The sequence below is a fragment of the Lynx rufus genome, unplaced genomic scaffold (genome assembly GCF_022079265.1).
Source record: "Lynx rufus isolate CCGP_SWC_20201006 ecotype Redwood Valley unplaced genomic scaffold, mLynRuf1.p SCAF_18, whole genome shotgun sequence".
NCBI lineage: Eukaryota > Metazoa > Chordata > Mammalia > Carnivora > Felidae > Lynx > Lynx rufus.
Window position 1 is genome coordinate 38,722,262 of NW_025814832.1, and position 27,600 is coordinate 38,749,861.

At 57.0% G+C, this 27,600-nt stretch overlaps 1 protein-coding gene across 1 annotated transcript; it reads left to right on the plus strand.

Annotated features, from left to right (window-relative positions):
* Positions 1-1,306: 1,306 nt before the first annotated feature.
* Positions 1,307-27,600, plus strand: SCN4A (sodium voltage-gated channel alpha subunit 4). The gene is made up of 24 exons (XM_047080532.1): positions 1,307-1,579; positions 1,670-1,788; positions 1,927-2,016; positions 2,299-2,427; positions 2,901-2,992; positions 4,581-4,877; positions 5,743-5,806; positions 6,047-6,188; positions 6,968-7,177; positions 7,793-7,946; positions 9,798-10,036; positions 11,775-11,948; positions 12,683-13,039; positions 17,539-18,027; positions 19,920-20,052; positions 20,691-20,845; positions 21,377-21,550; positions 21,675-21,797; positions 23,095-23,373; positions 23,644-23,697; positions 23,966-24,103; positions 24,603-24,707; positions 25,338-25,608; positions 26,375-27,600. The coding sequence occupies exons 1-24, from the start codon at positions 1,307-1,309 to the stop codon at positions 27,598-27,600; spliced, it is 5,487 nt and encodes a 1,828-aa protein (XP_046936488.1).

Consider the following 27,600-nt stretch of genomic DNA (forward strand, 5'->3'; position numbering starts at 1 on the left):
GGAGACGTGGCTCTGGGGTGTCTATCTGTGCAGACCTTGCATGATTTGTGTGACCGGACCGCAGAGGTCTCCCTGGGCCTGCCTTTGGATGTGGGTCATTCCCCAGGGCCATTTTGATAAGTGACCTACCACCTCCCTTCCACAGGGAAGGCTGGGCAGGAGCGAGGCTGCCAGGAGAGGCCAAAGGACAGTCCACACAGTTTCCACAGGCCTCTAAGGCTCCGGATGGGTGCCCCTTCATCCACCCGGTCCGTACGGGGACCACCAGCCAAAAACCGTCTCTGGGAGCACTAGCCCTGCCCCCACCATTGAAACTGTCCTTGACTTTGTCCCCATAACCTTTCCTTTGTACCCTCCTCTTCCACGTTAGTATCTGCAGGCTCTCCTGATGTGGCCCCATGCACACACCTTGCATCTTCCTGTTCCAGCTCCCCTGCTTGCCCGTGGGTTAGATCCCACAGGTTCCATCGGAGGGGGCTGTCGGAACCCTCTGTGGAGCCGGGATCCCTCCCCTGCTTCCCCAAACCTCAGGACAAGGTAGTCCACACCCTACATCTTTCTCTCCCCTTCCCTCCAGGCCAGGAATGGCAAATACAGGCAGATTCACTACATTCTCCTTTCTCGTGCCCTGGCAGACATCACTAATCAATCATGGCAGTCTTTTTGCACCAAGTCTGGCCGCAACCTCGATGGTATCTGCCCGCATCTCCAGGCAGCCAATAGCAGCTGATCCAGGTCAGCCCTCAAGATGAAATTCATTTGCCCTTCCTGCTTTAGGCTCCTCCCAAACAGGCCCTTCATCTTGGTGCATCCTCTGGGCCCACCTGCACATTCACATCTGACTCCTTTCCACCTCCCTACACAATAGAGGCCACTCTTAAGCATGGCCAGCTGTGGTTCTCTCTGTCCCCATAGGCTGAAGCCACCCAGTTCCGGAGCGTGGACCCAGGAAGTGGTTGAGGGCACTGGGGCATTGGCCCCAAGTCCTCAAGACCGAAGAGGTTGGTCTGCTGTCAGTCCCGAGGGCAGCCAACCCCCTGCTGGGGAGAGTGTGGTGCAGGGCTGGGGGTGATGCGCTTACGTCCAGCACCTGTGCGGCAGCAGCACCCAGGCCTTGCAGGCACATCTCCCAGTCCCGACAAGGCTTGCACGCCGACCTCTCCGGCCTGGCCTCCGGGGCAGGCAGGAGGTGAGTAGCGGACAGCAGGCCCAGGGCGGGGTAGCCGCCCAGTTCCCCGGGGGGCTGCGCACAGCAGCTTTCCCGGCTACCTGCCACCCTCCTGGCCGCTGAGCCCAGGATGCGAGGATGGCCAGCTCATCTCTGCCCACTCTGGTGCCTCTGGGCCCTGAGAGCCTGCGCCCCTTCACCCGGGAGTCCCTGGCAGCCATAGAACGCCGGGCAGTGGAGGAGGAGGCCCGGCAGCAGCGGAACAAGCAGATGGAGATTGAGGAGCCTGAAAGGAAGCCACGCAGCGACCTGGAGGCTGGCAAGAGCCTGCCCCTTATTTATGGGGACCCCCCACCGGAGGTCATCGGCATCCCCCTGGAGGACCTGGACCCCTACTACAGCGACAAGAAGGTCTGGGCCTAGGAGGGTTCCCTCTACCCGTCTGTCCATCATCCGTCTGTCTGCCTGTCCGTACAGCTCACAGCTCTCTCTCTGCCTCAGACCTTCATCGTGCTTAACAAGGGCAAGGCCATCTTTCGCTTCTCCGCTACACCAGCTCTCTACATGCTGAGCCCTTTCAGCATCATCAGACGTGGTGCCATCAAGGTGCTCATTCACTCATATCCTGCCCAAATGGAGCGAGAGCAGGGGCACGAAGGGGTTGGGGACGGGCAAAGCCAGGTGCTGTGGGTGAGGAGGCCCTCCATCCACCTCCCCTCCCCACCTGCTCCCTCACTTTCCTTGACCCTCCCCCTGACGCTGTTCAGCATGTTCATCATGATCACCATCCTGACCAACTGTGTATTCATGACCATGAGCGACCCGCCTTCCTGGTCCAAGCATGTGGAGTAAGTCTTCCCCTTCTCGGAGCACCCCCCCCCAACCCAACCCCAGGCCTGGGACACAGCTCACCCCGGGGGGCTGTACTTTGAGGATACTGCTCTTGTCTTCCAGGAGGACACGCACTCTATAACTGTCACCCCATCAACACCGTAAGCCCTCGGGGTGGTGCACATTGTCCCTCTCACCAATATCCTCAACCCCCTGGGTGGCATATTTCATTTTTGTGACCTCCCTCCTGGGAGGTCTGTCGTTGCCACACCTGCCCCTGCCTGCCCTCTCCCCACCAGGTACACATTCACAGGGATCTATACCTTTGAGTCCCTCATCAAGATGCTGGCCCGAGGCTTCTGCATTGACGACTTCACATTCCTCCGGGACCCCTGGAACTGGCTGGACTTCAGTGTCATCATGATGGCGTGAGCGGGGCCCAGAGGGCGTCCCAAGGCTGAGGAGGGGGAGGGGAGGGGGCCAGGCTTCAAAGAGGGCAGCTGAGTGGGCTGACCCTTTGGGAGGGGTGAACCGTGGGGATCACAGGCAAGTGTGCAGTGAGCTGTCCAATTCCAGGAGCTGCCATTTCTGGAGTCTGACTTGGAGGCTCTCCCAGCGCATGTGCAAACACACATGGCAGCCCTGGACCCCAGTCCCACAGGCCCTCCAACACTGGGACAGCTGGGCTATGCCCAGCAAAGTTCCTGCACTGTCTTTCCCAGCTCTCGGGCCCCGACAGGAACCTTGGGGTGTCTGACCTGGCCTTTCCCCCAACCCCTGTGGTAACCCAACCCCAAGGATTCCATGGGAATCCTCATTCTGGGCCTGGAGAAGCTGCGATTTCTGCCCTAACACCCACTTCTGACTCTGACACAGCCTTCACCTCATCCCCCCTGCCCAGGTACCTGACAGAGTTTGTGGACTTGGGCAATATCTCAGCCCTGAGAACCTTCCGGGTGCTGCGGGCCCTGAAAACCATCACAGTCATCCCAGGTACTGGAGAGCTGGGGGACCCCCTGCCTGGGCCAGCAGGCCTCGCCCCATGCCCAGGCCTGGAACCTGACACACAGCTCCAGGAGGCTGACCTAGGGTCATAACACTCTCACACCAAAACCTGGATACACAGGGAGGCCCCCACTGCCAGGGAAGAGAAGGGGCCAGAGGCTGGAAGATGGGCACTTGAGAGGAAGCCCAGCACAGACTCTGAGCCAGACTGCCTGAGCTCAAGTCTCACTAGCTAACTTGGGCTTTACGCAAGTGGTTTCACCTGTCTATGCCTCAGTTTCCTCCCCTGTAAAATATGGATAATAATGGCACCACTCATTGGGTTGTTAGGAGGGTTACATGGGCATGTTCTCCCCTAGTCCAACCCCCTCAAACTGTGGCTGAGGAAGGTGAGACCCTGAGAGACCCTGGGAGGGGAAGTGCCTACCAAAGGCCATACTGCTCGCTGGCCACCGAGGGAAGCCACCGTGCCTTTCCTCGACGCCAGCTTCCAGCATCCTCAGAGCTCAGAGTGTTTTGATAAGAGGGCGGTTGAGCACCTGTTTTCCCAACAGGCTAAGATAAGGAAATGAACTAATATGGAAGCGAGAGACACTCTGATTAGGCCCAAAGAAGTTATGGCTCTTCTATAAATGATGGGAATCTGTCCCTGGAATTCTGTAAGATGTTTTATGCCTTTGCCCAAAGAGGCAGGTTTGGAGATGTTATTATTATTATATATAGATATTATTATATATAGATATATATTATATCTATATTATATATAGATAGTATTATCTCCAACTCAGTCTAGAGCTTCTCAGAGTGAATCCTGCTGTTCCTTAGATGTTAATAAGAAAAGGGGTTCTGGGGCACCTGAGTGGCTCAGTGGTTGAGGGTCCGACTTCGGCTCAGGTCATGATCTCACAGGTCGTGAGTTCGAGCCCCACATCGCTCTCTCGGCTCTCAGCACAGAGCCTGCTTCAGATCCTCTGTCTCCCTCTCTCTCTGGCCCTCCCCCACTCACTCTTGTTCACTCTCTCAAAAATAAACAAACATTTAAAAAATGAAAAAAGAAAGGGGGTTCTGTTGTCAAGTAAGTTAAGGAAACATGGTATGAAAGTTTTTGCTTGTTTCTGTAGGACTTGTCAGAGCCTTTGATGGGATAATTTACAGTGACTCTCCAAGAGCAAAATCTAGAGCTGAGCCCTTCCCAAACATGATTGAACCCCTTCTTTTAAGGGCACAGCTTGGGAGATCAGTGCTGTGTAGAACACACTTTGGGAGTGTTGACCTAGTGACATTCATGCAACTCCACCGTGTGCCCGTGTGTTACTCTACGAGTCAGGCAACAGCCTGGAAAGTCCTTATGTAAAGTGCATTCTTCTGGTGGCCGAGGTCCTGTGGCCATTCGAAGGCTCCACATCAAGGATGTGATTGGAGGAGGGTGGGGTTAATCTGGGAAGGCTTCAAGGAAGTGGTGCCCCTAGTAACTCAAGCCTTGAAGGAGAGATGCAGTAGGCAGAGGCTCCAGAGGATAGCGGAGTGAGTTATCACCCCGCCCACCCCCTTCTCTTACCCTCCTCCCTATGGTCAGGGCTGAAGACGATCGTGGGGGCCCTGATCCAGTCGGTGAAAAAGCTGTCGGATGTGATGATCCTCACCGTCTTCTGCCTGAGTGTCTTTGCCCTGGTCGGGCTGCAGCTCTTCATGGGAAACCTGCGGCACAAGTGCGTGCGCTGGCCCCCACCCTTCAACGACACCAACACCACGTGGTACGGCAACGATACGTGGTATGGTAATGAGACGTGGTATGGTAATGAGACGTGGACCGGCCACGAGAGCTGGGCCAGCAACTATACCTTTGACTGGGACGCCTACATCAATGATAAAGGTAAGGAATGCGGGGGGGGGGGGGGGGGGGAGGCCGGTGGGATCTGCCCCAGCCCCTAGGGCAGCCCCTTGTGAGATAAGCAGCAGGGGAGACCTGAGCTTAAATCCATCACTTACCAGCTTGGGTATCTGCTGACACGTCCCTCGGTCTCCCTAACCCTCAGTACCCTCCCCTATGAAACTGAGACAACAATACCTTTCTCAAAGGGTGAGCGGGACAGTAAATGGCCAATTGCTCTGAAAATCCTAAAGCTTCTGCTATGAAAAGCAGCGGCCCATAGTCCCTATTCCCTAACCTACACGTTCCTTGTTTTTCTCCATAACACTATGTGCTGGCACCCTGGCAGGGTCACCACCAGGCACCCACACGCTCGCCTATTCACATGCCATACTTCACGGGCACACACGCGCAAGCCACACAGTCTCGCCAGCCACACTTAGTCTACACAATGCCTTCTAGCAAATTAGAGAAAGGTACCCCTTCTTCAATCTGGCCCCCGGATTCTAGCTCCCCCGCCCCACCCCCCACCCCCGGCCTGCTCACCCCTCAGTCAGGGGCCCTGCGCAGGTGCGTGGTGGCCCCAGGCATGCGCATTGCATGTATGATCCTGCCGCCTCTCTGTGCCCCTGCTGTATCCTGACTGCCCAGCCACAACCACAGCAGGGCACTGAGCTGACTGCTTGCGGCCGAGATCCCTATAGTGCATCTACCCAGAGACCTTAAAGGAGGGGGAGGGGCACCCAGAGAGCATCCATTTGGTGTATGTGGTCCACACAGATGTGTCCACAGGAGTGCAATGGGTGCATGTGTCCACAGTGTGTCCACGTGGGTGACATGTTTCCTTTGTGGCCTCTGACTCCCAAAGGGAACTTCTATTTCCTGGAGGGTGCCAATGACGCCCTGCTTTGTGGGAACAGCAGCGATGCTGGGTGAGTGATACTGGGGAGTGGGAAAAACTGTCCCAGGGGTGTTGGAAGATGGGAGCTGATTAGGGACAGGAACGTGGGGGTGGTGGGAATTTGAGGAAGACCCATGGACATGACTGAAACACTTCCCTGTTTGGGGGATACAGACAGAACTATAGGATTTTTTTCCCTTGGGCTCCCCCATCTGTCCCTCAGCTAGTATTCTCTTCCCTCCCTAAAGCCAGCACCCCATTTTATCCCCAGGCACTGCCCCGAGGGTTACGAGTGTATCAAGGCTGGGCGGAACCCCAACTATGGCTACACCAGCTATGACACCTTCAGCTGGGCCTTCCTGGCTCTCTTCCGCCTCATGACACAGGATTATTGGGAGAACCTCTTCCAGCTGGTACAACTGCCCCCACCCTGCCTCTCAGCCCTACGGCCACCTCTCCCATCCCTACAGTCTTCTCAGGGCTTGGCGGGACCCAGAGCAAGGCCACCTCCTCCCTGAGACTCCCCTCAGTGCCCCCACACACAGGTTCTTGGAGCCCTCTGACACTGGGGACCCACCCACATCCGAGCCACAGCCTTTTCTCCCTTTACCAGTTTTGCCTTAAGTACTGAGATCTGGGCCTGGCACAGACCCCCAGGCCTCACAGGAAGCAGTCGGGCCGCTTAGAAATTCAACTCTGCTCTTACACAGTTATTTAGCTTCTACTGTTTGCATGGAAGGCAGGTTGAGTCTAGAGCAACAATGCCTTCTGGCCACTGATGTTTCTACCACTGACGATATTAACGATAGTAATAATGACAACTACTATTTGTTGAGCTCTTACTAGCTGCCAGGAACTGCAGAACTGTAGGATTCAAGCTGGCCCCAAAGCTCATGTTCACCATTTTTTAAATCCTGGCTCTCTGATCTCAAGATATCTATCTCAGGTCCTCAGGGATCTCTGAGCCAGGAGACCAGGGAAGTCTGGATCCCAAGTATATATTTTGAAGCTCCCCAGAATGTGGCTTAGCCTGCCAAAGATGACCATACCCTGCCTCAAGGTCCTCAAATCGCCAGGCTCTGTGAGGGACCTGTTTACCTATCTGGGCAATGGGTATGTGGAGAGGGGTGGTGGGTGAAATCCGGCAGGGTACCACGTGACAACCCCTCTCTTCCTCCCCCCCGCCTCTTAGACCCTCCGAGCAGCTGGGAAGACCTACATGATCTTCTTCGTGGTCATCATTTTCCTGGGCTCCTTCTACCTCATCAATCTGATCCTGGCAGTGGTGGCCATGGCATACGCAGAGCAGAACGAGGCCACCCTGGCTGAGGATCAGGAGAAAGAAGAAGAGTTTCAGCAGATGCTGGAGAAATTCAAAAAGCAGCAGGAGGAGCTGGAGAAGGTCTGAACTCAGGGAGAGGAGGCCGAGGATCCAGGGAGCTCCCTGCCCCTCAGCCTGGGTTCTCCCGAGCAGGCGGAGGGTGAGGGAGAGGCATGGGGTAGAGGCTGCAAGGCAGGGCGAGCGCTAGGCCCCAGGCTGGGGGCTTTGGTGGGATGGGAGGTCTAGGCAGTAGAAAGAGTAGTTTGCAGCTTTGTGCCTCTGTTTCCCCATGAACAACAGGGATCTGGAGCAGTTAAACCTGAAGTAGCCTTCCAGCTCCAATATCTATGGTTTTGTGATTCTTTTGGGGGCAGGAAATGGATCTGTGCTGAGGGAGAGGTGGGTCCTGATGAGGCCCCAGGGAGCAGCTGCCCATTTCTTACCATCTCATCAAGTGTAGGGTCAATCAAAGCTTCAGAGAATGGAGGGTCTTTGGGGATGAAGGTCTTCAGTCACTTTGGCCCCTACCCTGTCAGCCCCACTGCCGCAGAGATTGCCCCCCAAACTGCACCGGGCTCAGTGCAGGAAAAGAAGAGGGGCCCCCATCCTAAAGCACTTGGAAAGAAACTCTGAGAGTCAGTCCATCCACCGGGCTCAGAGATGGACTCCATGCGCACCACCCTTGCTGACCCACAGGCCAAGGCCGCCCAGGCTCTGGAAGGCGGGGAGGCAGATGGGGACCCAGCCCACGGTAAAGACTGCAATGGCAGCCTAGACACATCACTGGGGGAGAAGGGGCCTCCAAGGCAGAGCTGCAGCGCAGACAGCGGTATCTCTGATGCTATGGAAGGTGAGTGCTCAACACCCCTGTAGACATCCTGTTCTGCCTGTCCTGCCCATCAGGCCACTCGGGCTCCTGGTAGGGGGGTGCACATGGGGACCTGGCTGGGCCCAGCATTGGGAGGACAGTACTTTATACAGGTGTGGAAGAAATGGCTGTGATAAATATAGTGCTGGCTTAGCTTGGCCCAGTCCTGACTGCAATGCCAGGCTGCTGTGGGAACTGGGACTTTCCAGGAGAGCCTGGGGGGCTGCCAAGGCAATGGGGAAGGACAGGATAATAATACTAACCAGCAAGGCCCAGTGTTCTGCTAACTGGAAATCCTGCTCCTCGGCGTCTTCTGGGTGAAAGTTAAAGGTCAAAGATCAAACTCTGCCCGGGTAGTGTCACAGATTCTCCATACTAAATCCCTGTACTGCCCTTATAAGTCTCAGGGAAAGAACAGGATACGGTAACAAGGGCAGGGTGGATAGACACAACATGGATAGATGGATGGATGGATGATGGATGGAAGGTTGGATAGATGGATGGATGGATGGATGGATGAATAGATATATGGATGGGCTAAAGGTTAATGAATGCGAAGAGACATAAGTGTATGGATAGATGAAAGGAAAGGGGGGAGGGAGGGAAAAGGGGAGGGAGTGAAGGGAAGGGAAGGAGGAAGCAAGAGAAGGAAGAATAAAGGAAATCTGACAAAGAAGAGATCTGGTCCCCTTCCCATGTCCCCCTCCCCTTCCTTGTGCCAGGAAGGACTTGGAGGGCCGAGAACTTTGCAGACCTCTGGAGGGCACCATCTCACCTGATTTTGTGTGACAGGCATCCAGGAATCTGTGCTCTGTCAGAGAATGCCCCAGGAGATGCTCAGCATCACTGGCTGAGGAGATCACTCAACACTGCCCTTGCTGGGACCCTTGTGAGAAGTTCTGGGTGTCAGACATTGTTTGAGGCACCTGCCCTAGCACCCAGCTTGGGGGTAGGGATGTTACCATCAGACTAGAATCTGCAGCCTTTGAGAGGTCCAATTCCCTGCTAATTCCCTGGGGTGTCCCAGTCATACTGTCAAACCCAGGTCCCCATGGGACTGCCCCCCCCTCCAGTCCCCTTTCCTCATCTACGAGTTTATTGGCTCATAAACTTCTGGTGGTAACAAAGTGAGATCATGCCTAGGCTGAGGACACCCACAGGCAACGGAGGCCTTGAAGGCCAGGAGGAAGGGCAGCTTTATCCATGGGCCTAACAGCGTTCTAGTGCTAAGGTGGCAAGAATAGACAGTGATTCCAGAAAGCCACTGTGGTGGGAAAGGACAGACTGGCTGGAGACACTCTGGTGGTGTCAGCTTTACTGGGAATGGGAGGGAGAGCCCTCAGGGGGAACCTCGGTCTGCTCCTGAGTGGCCCTGGCCAGTAGCAGGTGGAATGGGACCCAGCCCTCTACAGTGGCCTCCCACCTCTCCCTCGGGACCCTCGCGCCCAGCCAGAGATCACAGCTCCAGACCTCCGTCAGGGAGTGAGAGTCATTGAGGGGCAGGCTTTGTGCAGTGGGGGCCCCGAGAAGGAGCAGCTGCAGGTGGAACCTTAAGAGAAGGGGCTTCAGACAAGCCTGGCTAAAGGGGTGGAGTTTTGAGGGTCAGAGCAAATGGGCAGGGCTTTGGGGGTTGGACCCTGTGGGCGGGGCCTGCAGGGGCAGGTCTTGAGGGTGACTGGGTGAGAGAGGGGCTTGGTGTAGGCCTGGCTGAAGGCTATGGGTTGGAGGGGTGGAGTTCAAGGGGCAGGCCTAGAAGGTGGGACCTAAGATACAGGCCTGGGAAGGAGGACATGGGTGGGATCCTCATCAGGTGTGTTTCTACCCTGTTCCCAGAGCTGGAAGAGGCCCACCAGAAGTGCCCACCATGGTGGTACAAGTGTGCCCACAAAGTGCTCATATGGAACTGCTGCACCCCATGGGTGAAGTTCAAGAACATCATCCACCTGATTGTCATGGACCCCTTTGTGGACCTGGGCATCACCATCTGCATCGTGCTCAACACCCTCTTCATGGCCATGGAGCATTACCCCATGACAGAGGAGTTTGACAACGTGCTAACCGTGGGCAACCTGGTAGGGAGGGGACAGGGAGAGGTATCTCTCCCACGCAGGACAGGAGAGGGGCCACAGGGCCCTATGGGGCCAGCTGGGCTATTTGGAAATATGTGGCACTATTGGGGGGCATACAAGGGTCATTTTCCCAGCATGGGGGGGCATGAGCTGATGTACAGGGAGATATATGGGGTGATCCATGGGACGTGGAGTTTGGGTTTTAGGGTATTTGCAGGCAGAGAGAGTAGGGATGAAGTGCTAGACATTTTAGGACCCAGAGTCAGGGGATCTGGGGTCTAGGTCATGCCCTAGAGGCAGAGGTGGGGGAATGGTTGACAGGTCTCCACTTTCAGAGGTTGTTGTGGGCCTAAGAGGGACCAAGAGACCTGAAAGTGGGGGCGTATAGCCATGGGCACCCAGGCCCAAGAGGCCCCAGGGAATAGTACCCCAACCCTAACCCCCTGCCCACTACCATTTCTCCAGCATGGTCAGGCCAGCTCCCCTCCGGCCTTTCCTGCCCCGCTATTGTTGACACACACTGATCCGCCCGCTTATCCCTGCCCATTAGGAGCATTATCACCTCGTTTCCAGCCTCCGTGGAGCCTGACAAAGGGAAAAAGCCGCCTCATCCTCCAGCCCTGCCCCGCCCTTCCCAATTCCCTTAGACATTTTTCCAGATGGCAGATGGGCAAGATGTTCTCCCCACCCCGAGGGTGCGGGGAGCCCAGGGAGAATAAAATTTGGGGGCCAGCAGCAGTAGGAGGACTGTGTGGGTGGCATGGGCATCAGACCCTAGACTTCCCAGCCTGTGCGAGGCGGGCACTTCTATCCCATGGAGATGCCTGTGGCAGCCATGCCAGGCTGGGCTGGAGGGGCAAGGGCGTGCTCTGGGTGTGCAGCTGCTGGGGTGTGCGTGATGGGCCTCGCCCGCTGCCTGCTCACCCCCTGCCCACACTCTGTTGCCGTCTGGGCACCTGCCACGGCCAGGGACAGCTACTGGGAGGGGCTCAGCATGTGCACAGGCAGGCTGTGGACCAGGGCAGCTGGTGCCCGGCAGGAGGGGGCCATGCCCAGGGAGCTTTCAGAGGCTAGGCAGCCCGTGCACCCCTGTGCCAGGTTTGTGGGGAGCAGCTCTGGTCTTCCCATGGTTCCCTGACCTCGCCCCCTTTTGGCCCCTACCGTAGACTTCTGAGTCCACTGAGATTTGCTGAGTTCTGGGACCCCTGCCAGTCAGGGTAGAGAGGGTAGGGTGTAGAGACAGGAAGACTGAACTAAGCACCCCAACACCTGACTTTGAGATCTGACTCGTTCCCGGATGGGTGGCAGGAGCGAGCACTTGCTGTTTCTCTCTCTGAGCCCTCAACGTTCTCATCTCTGGGACAAGTGACAGTCAGTGCCAACTGCGTAGGGAGCGGCACACCAGTGAGGTCATGATGTGAACCACAGAGTGCTCTATGAGTTCTAAGTACTGTGGTGGAGGTCGGCCCCGAGAAGTTAAGTGACTGGCCCATGGTCACAAGGCCAGAAGTGCATGGGTTCGGGTCTGTCTCTGCTCTGTGGCCTGGCCATTGCACTCTTCACTCACATCCGCACACACGTGAGCGGTGGGTTCTGCTGCCTGCCCCCCCCCCCCCACTCAGGGCTCTGGACCGCCCCCCTCAGGCCCCGCTGGCTCTGCCAGGAGGTGGAAGTCACGGGGAGACTCCAAAGCCCCGGGCTCCCTGAGGCTCTGTGACGCGGATGGCACCCCACCCCACAGGTTTTCACAGGCATCTTCACAGCAGAGATGGTACTGAAGCTCATCGCCCTGGACCCCTACGAGTACTTCCAGCAGGGCTGGAACATCTTCGACAGTATCATCGTCACCCTCAGCCTGGTGGAGCTGGGCCTGGCCAACGTGCAGGGACTGTCCGTGCTCCGCTCCTTTCGGCTGGTGCGTGAGGCCCCAGGGCCAGGCTGAGGAGGGGTGGGGTGGGGGTGCCAGGAGGGTCAGAGGAGAGATCCCCAAGAAGCCACTTGTGCTTCTCAGAACACTAGGAACCTCTCTTACTAGAAATGGGGAGAAAGAGAGCACCCCCCCTTATCACAGATGGCTGCCGGGGGCCGAAATGACAGCCCCAGGAGCTGACCCCTAGTGACCTTGGGTGACAGTGGAGCAGGGACCATATTGCAGACCTGAAGCCTGGGACTCAGGAAGCATCAGTAGTGGAACTGGGAGTCCAATTTAGTATCCTGTCCACCACCCTATAGGAGTGCTTCTGTATTTTTTTAACTTCATTAGGGGGCCTTTCGTTCATGCACAAACGTATAGAGTATAATGAACCTCTGTGTACCTGTCACCTACTCCAATGGCCATTAACCTTCTGTCATTCATGTTCCATCCGTCCCCCACTTCGGGGGGGGGGAGGGGAAGTAGGTGAAAGCAACTCCTGACACAATGTCACTTGTAAATACTTCAGTCTGTATCTTTAAGAGATGAGGGACTCTTTCTTTTGAACACATAAAGAGGATGAGGTGATCGGATAGGAGTATTCCCATTTAATAGAGAGGCAGACTGAGGCCTCAGATCACTCATGGGAGAGTTCTTTCTCCTAAAGATGCAGCTCCCTCCGGTTGGGCCGGGGGTCCCTGGGCCTCATTGCCCCCTGCCCTCCCCCTGCCCGGCAGCTGCGTGTCTTTAAGCTGGCCAAGTCGTGGCCAACGCTGAACATGCTCATCAAGATCATCGGCAACTCAGTGGGCGCGCTGGGCAACCTGACGCTGGTGCTGGCCATCATCGTGTTCATCTTTGCCGTCGTGGGCATGCAGCTGTTCGGCAAGAGCTACAAGGAGTGTGTGTGCAAGATCGCCACGGACTGTAGCCTGCCCCGCTGGCACATGTACGACTTCTTCCACTCCTTCCTCATCGTCTTCCGCATCCTGTGCGGGGAGTGGATCGAGACCATGTGGGACTGCATGGAGGTGGCCGGCCAGGCCATGTGCCTCACCGTCTTCCTCATGGTCATGGTCATCGGCAACCTAGTGGTGAGTTACGCCCACTGGGTGGCTCCCCCACCCCAACCCGGGGAAACCCGCGCATATCCTTTTCCTTTATTTTTTTTAAATTTATTTTTGAGAGACAGAGCAAGCAGGGGAAAGGCAGAGAGAGAGGGAAAGAGAATCCCAAGCAGGCTCTGCGCTGGCAGCACAGAGCCCGACATGGGGCTCGAGCTCATGAACTGTGAGGTCATGACCTGAGCCAAAATCAAGAGTCAGACTCTTAACACCCCCCACGCTTTATTTCCTTTAATTGGGCTGTCCTTCAAGGACTTTTTTTCCCCATGTGGTCACACTGTATGAAATCCCTAATACTTGCCTGTGTCCTACCTCTCCCACCCAAGAAGGCAATTTTATATGGTTTAACCCAGTGGCTCTCTAATTTTGACCTGCTTGAGGATCACCTGGGAGTTTCTTAAAACCCAGATGCCTGGCCCCACTCCCGCAGAGTGATTCAGCAGCTCTGAGCCAGGGCCTGGGAATCTGCATTTCTAACAAATGCGGCTGCTGCCGGTGCAGAGACCACACTGTGAATAGTACTGTTGAAACTTAGTGTTTGGGACAAAGTAACATGATAACTGGAGTCAGACCCACGCTCCAGTCCCAGCTCCGTTGTCATCTGTGTGACCTTGAATAAGTTACTGCTCTCTGGTCAGCTGGTTTCTCTGACTTCACATGGAAGAAAAATGGCGGGCACCTCACGGGGAGGCTGCGAGGCTTGACTGTGACAGTGTGCAGGAAGGCGCCACGTAGGGTTGGCACCAGAACTTCTGGGCCTCCTGTCCTTCTCCCACCGGCTCACCCCTCTCTGTTCCTGGAATCACCCTGGAGCAGGGAGAATCCAGAGATGGCATAAACTGCCTCCATCCTGCCACTTTCTGTGGCTCAGGGCTTGGCCTGTGGGGCTGGCACAGGGGAGGAGCTGCAGGAGGCCACGAGGCACAAGGGTGGGGACCGTGACCAACATTTCTGTGGGAGGGCCTGGAAGGCGTGTCTCCTCGTCCTGACACCCACAACTCCTCCCCTAGTCGGGGTGGGTGGTGTTCCTGCCAGGTCTGGCTGCCCCCTGCAGCGGCCGACACTGCCCTGGGCAACCGGGGTAGGAAGCCACACGTCCCCACGTTCCGCAAAGTCTTGAGGAATCCTTGGGCTGCTGGGTCAGCGCTTCTCAGATATCGCTGAGCTCTGTCTGGGGGCAGGGGTAGACCGATGGGGAGGGGTGTCACCTCCACTGGGGAAGAGACCATGGGACGAGGTCCTGAGCCCCCAGGGAGAGCTAGGCAGGAGAACCCAGGCTGGCTGTCGAGGGCTTGCAGAGAGACAGAAGGTGCCCCATCAGAACTTCGAGGCAGGATTGGGGAGGGGGTAGCTGGGTCTGAGAAGTTTGTGAAGGTAAGTTTAAGAGGCTAGGGTGACCAAAAGGGTCTGCTGTGGGTTTCTGTCTGAATGTGTGTAAACTCAAAAACATTCCAAGCCCCTGCTTTGCCACTTACTGACTAGGAGACCTTGAGCAAATTATTTAACCTCTCTCTGGCCTCAGTTTTTCTCATCTGGAAAATGGGGTCGATGATGGTGATGACCTATTTCACAGGATGGTCTGAGTGCTCACCAAAGCGCATGGTCTACAAGGCCAGGGGAGTCCAAACGTTACAGGCCTGTGGGGGAAGAGGGAGTGGTGGTTTAGGTACCCGCCGTTGGCATCACACCCCCAAGTATTAGGCTCCTACCATGTGCCGGTCCCTGCACAAAGGGCTTTACATGCATTATCCCTAATGCTCTCCACAACCCTGGGAGGCAGGTAACGTTGGTGCTGTGCTCCGAGGAGGCACAGCCTGGAACCACACAGCTAGTGTGAAACTGAGCCCAGACTGGAACCTGGGCCTATGTCATGCCAACAACATCAGTAATAGCAGCAGTGGTAAGAATGATGGTGTCAATACCATCAATAACAACGGTGACGACTGACCTCTATTTACATTTGTCTAGCATTCTGAGCGCTTTCTGTGTATCTGTCTAAATGCTCGCCACCGCCCGATGGGGACATGCTGTTTTATCTCTGTCTTGTAGATGGGGAAGCAAAGGCTCAGGGAGGTAAGCTAGGAACCTGCACAGGATTTGAACCCAAGCAGTGTGGCTCCAGAGTCTGGAACCACTGCACTGCCTTTGTGTGCATGTCACTCTCACCCCCACCACACACACATGCACACACATGCACACACACACATGCACACACGCCACTGATACCCTTTTCCAGCCCAGCTCTGTGGCTCTCTCACTCTGCTCAGAGGGAGTGGAGCGGCCCAGGGAGGCGGCACTGTCCCCGCCCACTGCCCCCCCCCCAGCCTCATGGGAGGTGATGTCTGCCAGAGGACACTGCGGCATCCTGCCAGAGAGTGTGGGGACCCATGTCCCCTGCATCATGGCGCTTGAGCACTTCCTCTGGGTTACTGTGAAGAAGAGGAAATGACCGAGGTCATAGGTAACCCACCCCTCAGAGCCCCTGGGGGGAACATGGTGTCCATCCCCCTTCCCTCCAGCCCTCCTCCCCACGCCTTGCCCGAGGCAGCTATTTCTGTCCCAGGAAGGAGCCGTGTGCAAACCCTGCTGACCCAGAGAGCAGCTAATTCCCATCTCAGATGTGTTTCTGGCAACTGGATGCTTCCCCCCGACAAAGGGAAAGAAAGACCAATAAATTTTGGTTGGGGGCAGAAGCAGAAAAGTCTCTAGGGAGTATAGAGATGGGGAGGAATCCCCCTCGCATGTTCTCCCCAAGAGAGTTATATATGTACACACACACACACACACACACACACACACTTTAAAGATATCCTAACATGATTTTTAAGGCAATGATAAAAAGACCTTGGAGGACCTGGTGAAAGCCAGGCAGTGAGAGACACATGGCGAAGTTGGTCAAGGGTGGCAGATGGACATGTACAGGCTCCCCTACTCTTTCGTGTCCACTCACACACCAAGCCCTGACCCAAGGCCCCTGGTACGACCCAGCCCTGCCACCCCAGCTGAACTTCACCTTCCTCCTCATTCCCTGGGGGCGGGGGGATAGAGTGGTGGATGGTAGGGCCACCCCATACTGTGCAACTTCTGAGGTTACCATTCACACTGTAGCCTAAACGAATGATGTCCTCTAAAGATGTGCAATGACTGGAAGCCTGGGTCTAGTCCTGGTTGTGTTGTGTGTCGTAGGGCAAGTCACTCCACCACTCTGGGACTCAGTCTCCTTATTAATAATATGCTGAGCTGGCCTCAGAGTTAACCATAGTCTTCTGTGTACCTTGTACCTTCTGTCATTGCACGCATAACAGCCAACAAGTTTTGAGTGCCTACTGTGTGCTCTATTGATCTTTTAATCCTGACAACAATGCCGGGAAGTGGGCACTGGAATCACCCCCATCATACAGATGAGGAAACCGAGGTACAGAGCAGTGATATGATTTGCTTCAGGACACATATCTAGTAAACTGGGGTTTTACCCCAAGCAGCATGGTTTCAAAGCCTGTGCAGCCCCATCTCTACTGCCATGAAAACCCACTGCATCGTCTTCATGGCACTGATCGAATGTCTGTCTCTACTAGGTTGGAGAGCCACGACACCGCAGTGGGAGAGACTCAGCACATGCCTGTCCCTGAAAAATAAAGCTAGAGACCAGAGGGGTAGACCAGTCGCCTCTTAAGGCCTTCAATAGGAATATGGGAAGAAAATTAGGTGGAGCAGGGAATCCCAAAGAAAGAGAAGGGGGTGAATAACAGTAGGTCAAATGCCCTTCCCAGAGCAATAGGGTACAGGGATATGAACACCAGGGAGCACAGCCTCTATTAACAGACAGGAAAAAGGGGTGCCTGGGTGGCTCAGGCAGTTAAGTGTCTGACTTTGGCTCAGGTCATGATCTTGCGGTTCACAGGTTCAAGCCCTGTGCTGGGCTCTGTGCTGACAGCTGGGAGCCTGGAACCTGCTTCGGATTCTCTGCCCCTCCACCACCCGCACTCTGTCTCTCTGACTCTCTGTCTCTCAAAAGTAAATAAACATTAAAAATAAATAAATAAATAAATAAATAAATAAACCAGACAGAAAAAAGAAGGCTCAACAGATTCAGGGTCTCAATAAGTCCTGGAAACTCAGAGACATGAGCTCTGTTCTTTGTTCTGCATTCCCCAGCAGTGGAGTTAGAAGACAGGATCATGGAAAGAGTCCCTGTCACCCAGTGGGCCTCCCCAAATCCTGCCTCTGCCATGGTCTTACGGAATCCTATCGTGCGCCTAAGCCTCAGTTCCCTTATCTACAAAGCGGGGTGATAGTAACACTCCTCACTTCCCCAAGCAGCTGTGAGAATCCCATTAGGTAATATTCTTTTAAACGCCCAGCATGTGGCCGTTCTGATCTGGAGGCCTGAGGCCCCTCAGGCTGGCCGAAGGCGGCACCCTCACGGGCCCAGGGGTTGAGCTGAGCTTCCTCCAACCTCTGCCCCCCAGGTCCTGAACCTCTTCTTGGCGCTGCTGCTCAGCTCCTTCAGCGCCGACAGCCTGGCAGCCTCAGATGAGGACGGCGAGATGAACAACCTGCAGATCGCCATTGGGCGCATCAAGTGGGGCATCGGCTTTGCCAAAGCCTTTCTCCTGGGGCTGCTGCGCGGCAAGATCCTGAGCCCCAAGGAAATCATGCTCAGCCTCGGGGGGCCCGAGGAGGCCGGGGCGGCAGAGGAGGCTGGGGAGAGTGCCTCAGAGGATGAGAAGAAGGAGCCGCCGCCCGAGGAGGATGACAAGGACCTGAAGAAGGACAATCACATCCTGAGCCACGTGGGCCTGGTGGACGGCTCTCCCCCCAGCATTGAGCTGGATCACCTCAACTTCATCAACAACCCCTACCTGACCATTCACGTGCCCATCGCTTCCGAGGAGTCCGACCTGGAGATGCCCACAGAGGAGGACACTGACACTTTCTCAGAGCCTGAGGATGGCAAGGTAAGCCCATCACGGGGCCTGGCTTGACGGGGTCAGGGGTGAGATAGATATGGCTTCAAACTTTGTGTGACCTTGGACAAGTCCCAACTCTTCTCTGAGCCTCACTTTCTCCATCTGTAAAATGAGGGTAATGGCACCTACCTCGGCGAGCATTTGGTGAGATGCTGTGTATAAAGCACATGGTACGCTCTCTGTGCCTGGTGACTGCTGTTACTGCTGTCAATATGGTGATTCTGATGGGCCCTGACTGTCCTTCCCTAGTGTCCCTTCGTTCCGCAATGCCACCTGGGCCCCATCTCACCAGCAGGTGGTGCTCTTGGACAGGCTGTTCTTACCTGTGACACCTTAGCTCCAGGATTGGGATCCCAGAGGCCTCTCTCAATCCCCCTCTGGGCTTGAAGTCCTTGCCATTATCATGTGTTTCTGTTTAGTCCCCACTGGGGCTAGTCCCAATCTCCCAGTGGGGGCTAAAGTGCTGAGTCTGGGGTCTGAGGGGTGGAGGGGGTTGGGGGCCAATCAGGTTGGGTATAAGGAGAGCAGAGGGCTGGGCACAGCCTCAGCAGGAGCCTTGACCCACCCACCCAAGAGATGCCCCTTCCTCCTGCCCCTCCCCTGCAGGGGTGACAGAGGGACTGGTAGTCATGCCCCAGAAGCTCAGGCTGAGGCTAGGGCCTTGCCTGGACCTCCCCGGGGAGCTGGTTCTGAGCCCCCAGGCTTCCCCTCGCCTGGCAGGGGAAGGGCTAGCAGATCAGCTAGGGCAGAGCCCCCTGCCCACCCCCACCCTATCGGCCTTGGGCCTGGCTGGGTACTGGACCCTGAAAGAACTTGGCCCTAAAAGCTCTTGACTCCTTATTCCCCCTAAATATGTGGCATGCTGACTTACCAGGGGGCCGTATGCCTGCCAAGCTATAAATACCCAGGGAAATGTGGCACCAACCTCGGTATGAGGAGCGGGGGTGGGGGAGTGCTGGAGAGCTTGGAGGGCCAAGGCTCTGGGGACTCTGAGAGGGGCAAGCATGGCTCCAAGGGGGATTGTGGCAGCTGGGACACACAGGCAGGACAAATGACTCAGTGCGTGAACTAATGTCTGCCTCAGTTTCTCTTTCTGTCAACTGGGCACAAGGACCTCTGTAATTTTCTGGTCACCATTCTGGATCCAGAACTGCCCCCCAAGCTGCCTGCAGGGGCCTTCAGAGGCCTCACCTCCAGCCATGAAGGGGTCGCCTTGATGAGGGAGCCTAGGGCTAGGAGCCTGGCCTGGGACAGTGCCAGCAGGATGTGGCAGAGCCCTGGCCAGGCCAGAGCACCAGCCTCCCCACCCCCCACTCCCACCCCCAGGTTCCTTTGGCCCCAGGCTGGAGCTTCAGCTGAGGAGAGTTTTCCTTTCTTTCTGGATTCCTCAGCCCAACAGACCCTGGGAATGGGAAGCCTTAGACCTTCACACCTGCAGGCTGTGGCAGCCCCAGTGCCATCCCGGCCCCTTTCTTGCTCCCTCAAAAGTCCCTTCAGGCCTCTCAGTCCTCTACTATCCCACCCTGTGCCTCCTAGGACCCCCAGCCTGGCTCAGCCACCCCCCCGGCCTGCTTGTCTCCAGCCTCCTCCCTTACCTGAGGCCCTCCCCTGCCTCCTTGTGCCTTCACCATCCCTTCCCAGGCCTCAGCCCTGCCCTGATCCACATCTGAGTGCCATGGTCACTGTGGTTCTTCTGCAAGGGCCGCAGTGCTGGCTCTATAATCCAGGGTTGAGTGAATGAATGAATGAAAGAATGATGAATGAATGAGTAGGTCTGCTCCACCCCCTCTTTCTCCTCTGCCTCCTGGTCTCCCATCCTGACCTCCTCCGCGCACCTGGTGGGAGGACCCAGGGGTCATGTGACCCTGTGGCCCCTGCAGCAGCCACCGCAGCCCCTCGATGGGAACTCCTCCGTCTGCAGCACCGCCGACTATAAGCCCCCCGAGGAAGACCCCGAGGAGCAGGCTGAAGAGAACCCTGAAGGGGAGCAGCCTGAGGAGTGCTTCACAGAGGGTGAGGACAAGCCTGTGTGCATGCACCCCCCACCTCACCTGGTGCCTCCCCCAGCCCGGCAGCCCCTGGAAGGGACAGGCCATGCCAGGGGCCTGGGGCGGGGGGGGGGGGGTGGTGGACAACAGCCCTGGCCCGGCCACAGCCCATTGTGCCCTTGAGGACATCTCAGGATCCTGTGCATCACGGAAACCATGCAGAGCCTTCCCCCCCCCCCACACCTGATGCTGCCTGTTCTGACACACCCCAGAGGGAATACAACCCCAAGGAGGGGTGTCAGAGCCTGGGATGCCTCCCAGCCCCTGATCCCCTGAACCTCAAGTACACGCAGCCCCTGAGGACTGCCTTGCAGAATCTCCACAGGGCTCTGAGTGTGACCCAGCCCAAAGCAAGTGCCTGGGAATGGGTGCTTTAAGACCGGTCTCCTCCTTGGCCTCATCCGGGGAGAGGCCTGCCCAGCCCTTCAGGAGATAGCCCTGCAGAAACACTGGGGCTGGGCTGGGCAGCCTAAGGCTGCTTGGGAGAGGCGGAGAAGATGAGGACGGCTGCACCTGGGAAGGTGGTGGGAACACGCTGATTGTGCGTCCAGAGGCCGCCCCCAGTCCTGTGACATGGCGCCCTTGCCCCCTTCCCTCCCCCAGCCTGTGTGCAACGCTGCCCTTTCCTCTACGTGGACATCTCCCAGGGCCGCGGGAAGATGTGGTGGACCCTCCGCAGGGCCTGCTTCAAGATCGTCGAGCATAACTGGTTCGAGACCTTCATTGTCTTCATGATCCTGCTCAGCAGCGGGGCCTTGGTAGGCACGGCCCTGGGGACGGGCATGGGCAGAGGACCTCCCAGGGCTCCCTCCTTTCCACACCGTGGGAGGGACGAGACCTGGGCAGTCTGGGACCCAGAGAATCCTCAAATGACCTACCTGTGGTTGCAGGATATGAGGTAGAATGTGTGAATTTTCTTATAGCGACAGATGGGGTCCAGCTCCGGTGCACCCCCAGCAACAGGTGCCAGCCAGCGCAGAGGCGGGAAGGCCCTGGGAATGTTGAGGTGGGGGGAGGGGGCCAGGGTTGAAGATGTGGCACTGTGAAGTCCCTCCGAGCAGATGACTGAGTGTTGCCCCTGGGGAAGGGGAGCTGAAGGGCTTCTCCCCGTGGGAGAGCTCACTTGCCCCCACGGTGGGCCCGGGGAGTCTGCGAGAAGCCAGCAGCCTGCCCCTGGCCTGGCCCCCAGTGCTGCTGGGAGGCAGCAGCATAGGGCAGATTTGGGGGGGGGCGTGGCTGTTGCCCCAGCCTCCCGCCCCGGCCACCCCTGGCTGTGCTGGTGCCCCCAGGCCTTCGAGGACATTTACATCGAGCAGCGGCGGACCATCCGCACCATCTTGGAGTATGCCGACAAGGTTTTCACCTACATCTTCATCCTGGAAATGCTGCTCAAGTGGGTGGCCTACGGCTTCAAGGTGTACTTCACCAATGCCTGGTGCTGGCTTGACTTCCTCATTGTGGATGTGAGTGTGCCCCCCACCCCCCAGCCCCGCGGCCAGATCCAGAAGCATTCCTGTGGCCAAGGACCTTAGGGAGCCCTGACTCTGAGGCCCTGCACCTCCTGATCACCCCACCCTCCCTTTGCAGGTCTCCATCATCAGCCTGGTGGCCAACTGGCTGGGCTACTCGGAGCTGGGACCCATCAAATCCCTGAGGACGCTGCGGGCCCTGCGTCCCCTGAGGGCGCTGTCCCGATTTGAGGGCATGAGGGTGGGTACTGAGGGGGACTCTGAGTAGGCTAGGGATCGGGGGAGCAGCCAGTGCAGGGCAAGGTGCAGGGGGCGCAGGTCTATACTCCAGCCACGACTGGGGAAGGAGAGGCCTTGGGCTCTGGGCTCTGCTGAAGGCCAGACTTGAGGGCCCCCAGACATCCCACACCACCCAAGTGCCCCTCCGTAGCTTATCTCTGCCATCACTGGGAGGCAGCAGAGACTGCATCAGCTCCCAGGAGGGGCCATGAGGGCACCGAGGCCTGAGAGAAGAAGGAAAGCAGGTCTGGGGTGGACAGGTGTCCCTCCCAGCCTCAGACTGGGGCCTGCCAGGGCTCTGAGACCTGGATGAGCCGGCAGGTACTTGTGCCTGCCCGTCCTTCCCTCAGGCCCTTGAGAATAGAAGTGACAGTAAATACAGGGTTTGGCCAAGACAAATGGGATTTCCCCAGCCAAGAGAGGTCTGTTGGGAATAAAACCCACTCAGAGGGACAAACTTCTGTGAAGCAGCTGGTTGTAGGCCAGCAGTGCACTCAGCCCGAGTGACTCCCTCCTGTTCATGCAAGGGGCTGGCCAATGCTGGACACCTCCCCAACCACCCCCCACCCCACCAAAACCAGGGACACTTTCCCACCGAGGGGAAATGGCCTGCCCATGGCCATGCAGCCAAGAATAGAGCTACCCCAGGCATCACCAGGTTTGTGCCACCTACTCTATCTGGAGGTCCTAAAGAGCCTCTCCTTGAAAAAGGACAGCTCTCAGATTTAGCCCAGCCTGACATAGTGAGGTTGGCCTGTGTGGCCAGCCCTGGCCACAGGGCTCCAGTCTCAGGTTCCTTCTGCTCTGAAGACCCCAGTGGCTTCTTTTCTGTGTCTGTGTCTCTAATGCTATGAGCAGATGAGCAGGGGGCCGGGTCACGGGGGCTGAGTTTCCTATGGGGGCTGAGGAAGGAGTGTTTGTCTCCTGCCTAGTGACCCGTGGCCAGGCTGCTTCCAGAGAAGCCTAGTGCCCTGACTCTGGGCTGATGGCTCCAGCCAAGCAGAGAGCCCTCTTCAACCACTAGGCCAGCAGCACCCCCAACCCTACTCTTCAGTTCCCCATCACCCACCCCCACCCCCAACATACAGCCCAGCAGACTTCTCCCCCTGGCCTGGCTCAGATCAACCCTCCTCCAGGAAGCTGTCCCTGAATAACAATGCCCAGCCCTGTCTGGTCCCCTTGTTAGTGTAGGTGGAGGGCCCTGTCCTAAAGGGGACTGGGTGAAGACCTGGCAATGACCCCTTCCCCCGGCCCCCCAGGTGGTGGTGAATGCCCTCTTGGGAGCCATCCCCTCCATCATGAACGTGCTGCTTGTCTGCCTCATCTTCTGGCTCATCTTCAGCATCATGGGCGTCAACCTGTTTGCCGGCAAGTTCTACTACTGCATCAATACCACCACCTCTGAGAGGTTTGACGTCTCTGAGGTCAACAACAAGTCTGAGTGTGAGAGCCTGATGCACACGGGCCAGGTCCGCTGGCTCAACGTCAAGGTCAACTATGACAATGTGGGTCTAGGCTACCTCTCCCTCCTGCAGGTGGTGAGTGTAACCTGCTGCCCTTGCATGAAACTGGCATGGAGGTGCTCCTAGACTGTCATTGTCCCTAAGCCCACTGCTCCTTGTTAGGAGGCCGCCCACCCTGCTTCTGGTGCTATGGGACCCTGACGTACTATCTAGACCACTCTGGTCTCTATTTGATGCCTGCCCCTTGGGGCTCTGGGGAGGACCAGACAGGGGTGAGGAGGGAGACTTATGGATGGTGGAAACAGGAAGCAGCCCCTCCCCTCACGCCCAACCACACTCTCACAGGCCACCTTCAAGGGCTGGATGGACATCATGTATGCAGCTGTGGACTCCCGGGAGGTGAGTGGGGCTCCCTGAGGTATGGCTGGTGAGCCAGCCAGGGAAGAGGACTCAGACCAGACACACACAACGGCACATTCTGCCCATCCCCACCCCCGTGCCGCCTCCTCAGGAGCCCCCAAACTCAGCAGCCTGGGGGGGGGGGTGGAAGGGTCCACCCCTGGGCCCCAGGCCCTTCCTGCCCACAGTGAGATGGGAAGCAAGGGGCAGCCAGCATGTCCCCCCAGACCTCCCCATTCCATCCCGTCCTGTCCTGTGGACTCTGCAGAAGGAGGAACAGCCACAGTATGAGGTGAACATCTACATGTACCTCTATTTTGTCATCTTCATCATCTTCGGGTCCTTCTTCACCCTCAACCTCTTTATTGGCGTCATCATCGACAACTTCAACCAGCAGAAGAAGAAGATGAGTATCCAGCCCGGCCATCCCGGGGCTCCGTCCTCCCTCCCTCTGCTCACCCGTCCCTTCATATATTCACTCATGCCACCTCAGCACCTGCTGTGCTGTGGCTGGCCGCGTGATTGGGGCAGCAAGCCTGGGTTCACATCCTACCCAGCGACTTTGAACAAGTGATTTGACCTCGAAGAACCTTATTTAAAAATGAGGTTGATGCTACCTGCCTGGCTAGGCCATTCAGAGGACCCAACACGATACTGATGGAGAGCATCTGACCCAAAACAAGCTATGGGGCAGCGCTGATCCTCTCCCCTCTGTCACCTCACTCCCCTCCCTCCCTTCTCCAGACCCCTTAGTCCCCCTTCACTTCTTCCCTCAGCCCCCATCTCTGGCCCCTCCAGGTCCCCCTCCTGGCGTGGGGGTTGCTTTAAGGGTGGTACCTGAGGTAGGGAGGTCCTGGAGGCAGAGAAGAGGGACCTCCAACCTTACAGGCCCCATCTCATTATACTTTGGAGGGAAAGACATCTTCATGACGGAGGAACAGAAGAAATACTATAATGCCATGAAGAAGCTTGGCTCCAAGAAGCCTCAGAAGCCAATTCCCCGGCCCCAGGTACCAGCCTTCTGAGCCCCTCCTCTGGCAGCCTCTATGAACCAATGAGGGCAAAATGCAGGCTGCACTCTGCCCACCAGGCTGTGTCGCTGGTGTGAGGCCGGGTCCACCTGCAGGGAAGCTGGGGTCACCAGCCAGGAGGAATGGGGCCTCTTTATAACTGCACAGAGGCACCGCGTGCGGGAGCGGCAGTCACTGCTTTACCCCTCACTTGGCCCTGCACAGCCCCCCAGTGTCCGCCCACCCCTCCAGCTGGTGGCCTCAGGGGCAAGGGCCCCTAGAAGTGGGAGGAAGAGGACCCTCCTGAGTGAGCAGTGACTTTGGGAGAAGGATGGGAGGTTGCTGGGGGACCTTTATGGGAGGAACGGTCCTAGAGTGAGGAAGATACCCACAGACCCCACAGGATGATCTGTTCTGAGGGATCCCAGCCCCCCACTGCCCTGGCCGACTCTGCCACAAGCCCTGACACACCTCTTCTCCTCTTCTCTCTCTCTCTCTCTCTCTCTCTGTCTCTCTGTCATGCTGTTGTGTCATCTTGTGTCTCCCTCCTGTCCACATCCTGTGTGGGTCCTTACCACTGCCCCCCCACATCCACCCACGTGCACCCCTGCACTCCTACCCATGCTGCAGAACAAGATCCAGGGCATGGTGTATGACTGCGTGACTAAGCAGGTGTTCGACATCACGATCATGATCCTCATCTGCCTCAACATGGTCACCATGATGGTGGAGACAGACGACCAGAGCCAGCTCAAAGTGGACATCCTGTACAACATCAACATGGTCTTCATCATCATCTTCACCGGGGAGTGTGTGCTCAAGATGCTCGCCCTGCGCCAGTACTATTTCACCGTCGGCTGGAACATCTTCGACTTTGTGGTTGTCATCCTGTCCATTGTGGGTGAGCGGGGCCAGGCCGGGCTGAGTCATCCAGGAGGACCGGGTGCTCCCGTTCTCGTGCACCTGCTCGTGCACCTGGAAAGCTCACACACACACTTACACCCACACGTGTGTCCATGCACCTGGCATTCACAAAGGCACCCAGGGTGGGCTCACGGGCAGTCCGTCACCTGCACACACGTGAATGCACAGCTAGAAACATTTACCTGACCGGTAGATGCACACTCAGGTGCCCATGTGCTAAGTGGAAGACATAAGATCGTGCCAGTATCCATACACACAGGGGAAGTGCGCAGACGTGTGTGTAATTATGATAGCAACTAGCTACCATTTATTGATCACTTACTACGCACCTGACACTGTGCTATCCTGGGAGGCAGGTTCTGTTGCCGCGTCTGCTTTACAGATGAGGAAACTGAGTCACAAACAAGTTAAATGTCATGCCCAGAGTCACACACAGAGCTGTCCTCCCTTTCTGTCTCATCTGTGGCATGTGCAAATAGCCTTGGGAGTCAGCCGTACCCTCACCCCATCACCTTGGGCATATCCCACCCCCATCTAGCTGTGTCAGGGCAGAGATGTAGCCCCTGGCCCCAGGGCCCTGGAAGAGCCCGGCCTAATGGGTCAGGCCATTCGGGCCATGCTTCTACCTCTCCCTTCTGGGGAAGAGCACACCAGGCTAGGCCCCCTTGAGCCCTGCATGCCCCCCACTCCCTGACCCAGCCTCCTACCCAAGGGCAGTGGTCCTCACCACTTCCTCCCTGCAGGACTCGCGCTCTCCGATCTGATCCAGAAATACTTCGTGTCACCCACACTGTTCCGAGTGATCCGCCTGGCGCGGATCGGGCGTGTCCTGCGGCTGATCCGCGGGGCCAAGGGCATCCGGACTCTGCTCTTTGCCCTCATGATGTCCCTGCCTGCCCTCTTCAACATCGGCCTCCTCCTCTTCCTGGTCATGTTTATCTACTCCATCTTCGGCATGTCCAACTTTGCCTATGTCAAGAAGGAGTCGGGCATCGATGACATGTTCAACTTTGAGACCTTTGGCAACAGCATCATCTGCCTCTTCGAGATCACCACGTCGGCTGGCTGGGATGGGCTCCTCAACCCCATCCTCAACAGCGGGCCCCCTGACTGTGACCCTACACTCGAAAACCCGGGCACCAGTGTCAGGGGCGACTGTGGCAACCCCTCCATCGGCATCTGCTTCTTCTGCAGCTACATCATCATCTCCTTCCTCATCGTGGTCAACATGTACATTGCCATCATCCTGGAGAACTTCAATGTGGCCACTGAGGAGAGCAGCGAGCCCCTTGGCGAGGACGACTTTGAGATGTTCTACGAAACGTGGGAGAAGTTTGACCCTGACGCCACGCAGTTCATTGCCTACAGCCGCCTCTCTGACTTTGTGGACACCCTGCAGGAGCCACTGAGAATCGCCAAGCCCAACAAGATCAAGCTCATCACGCTGGACCTGCCCATGGTGCCAGGGGACAAGATCCACTGCCTGGACATCCTCTTTGCCCTCACCAAGGAAGTCCTAGGTGACTCTGGGGAAATGGACGCCCTCAAGGAGACCATGGAGGAGAAGTTCATGGCAGCCAACCCCTCCAAAGTCTCCTATGAGCCCATCACCACCACCCTCAAGAGGAAGCATGAGGAGGTGTGTGCCATCAAGATCCAGAGGGCCTACCGCCGGCACCTGCTCCAGCGCACCGTGAAGCAGGCATCCTACATGTACCGCCACAGCCAGGATGGCAGGGGGGATGGGGGTCCTGAGAAGGAGGGCCTGATCGCCAACACCATGAGCAAGATGTATGGCCACGAGAATGGGAACAGCAGTGTGCAGAGCACAGGTGAGGAAAAGGGCTCAACAGGGGACTCTGGACCTTCCATAGGACTCACACCCATCAGCCCCTCAGACGCTGCCCTCCCTCCTTCCCCATCCCCAGGGCAGACAGTGCGCCCGGGGGTCAAGGAATCTCTCGTCTAG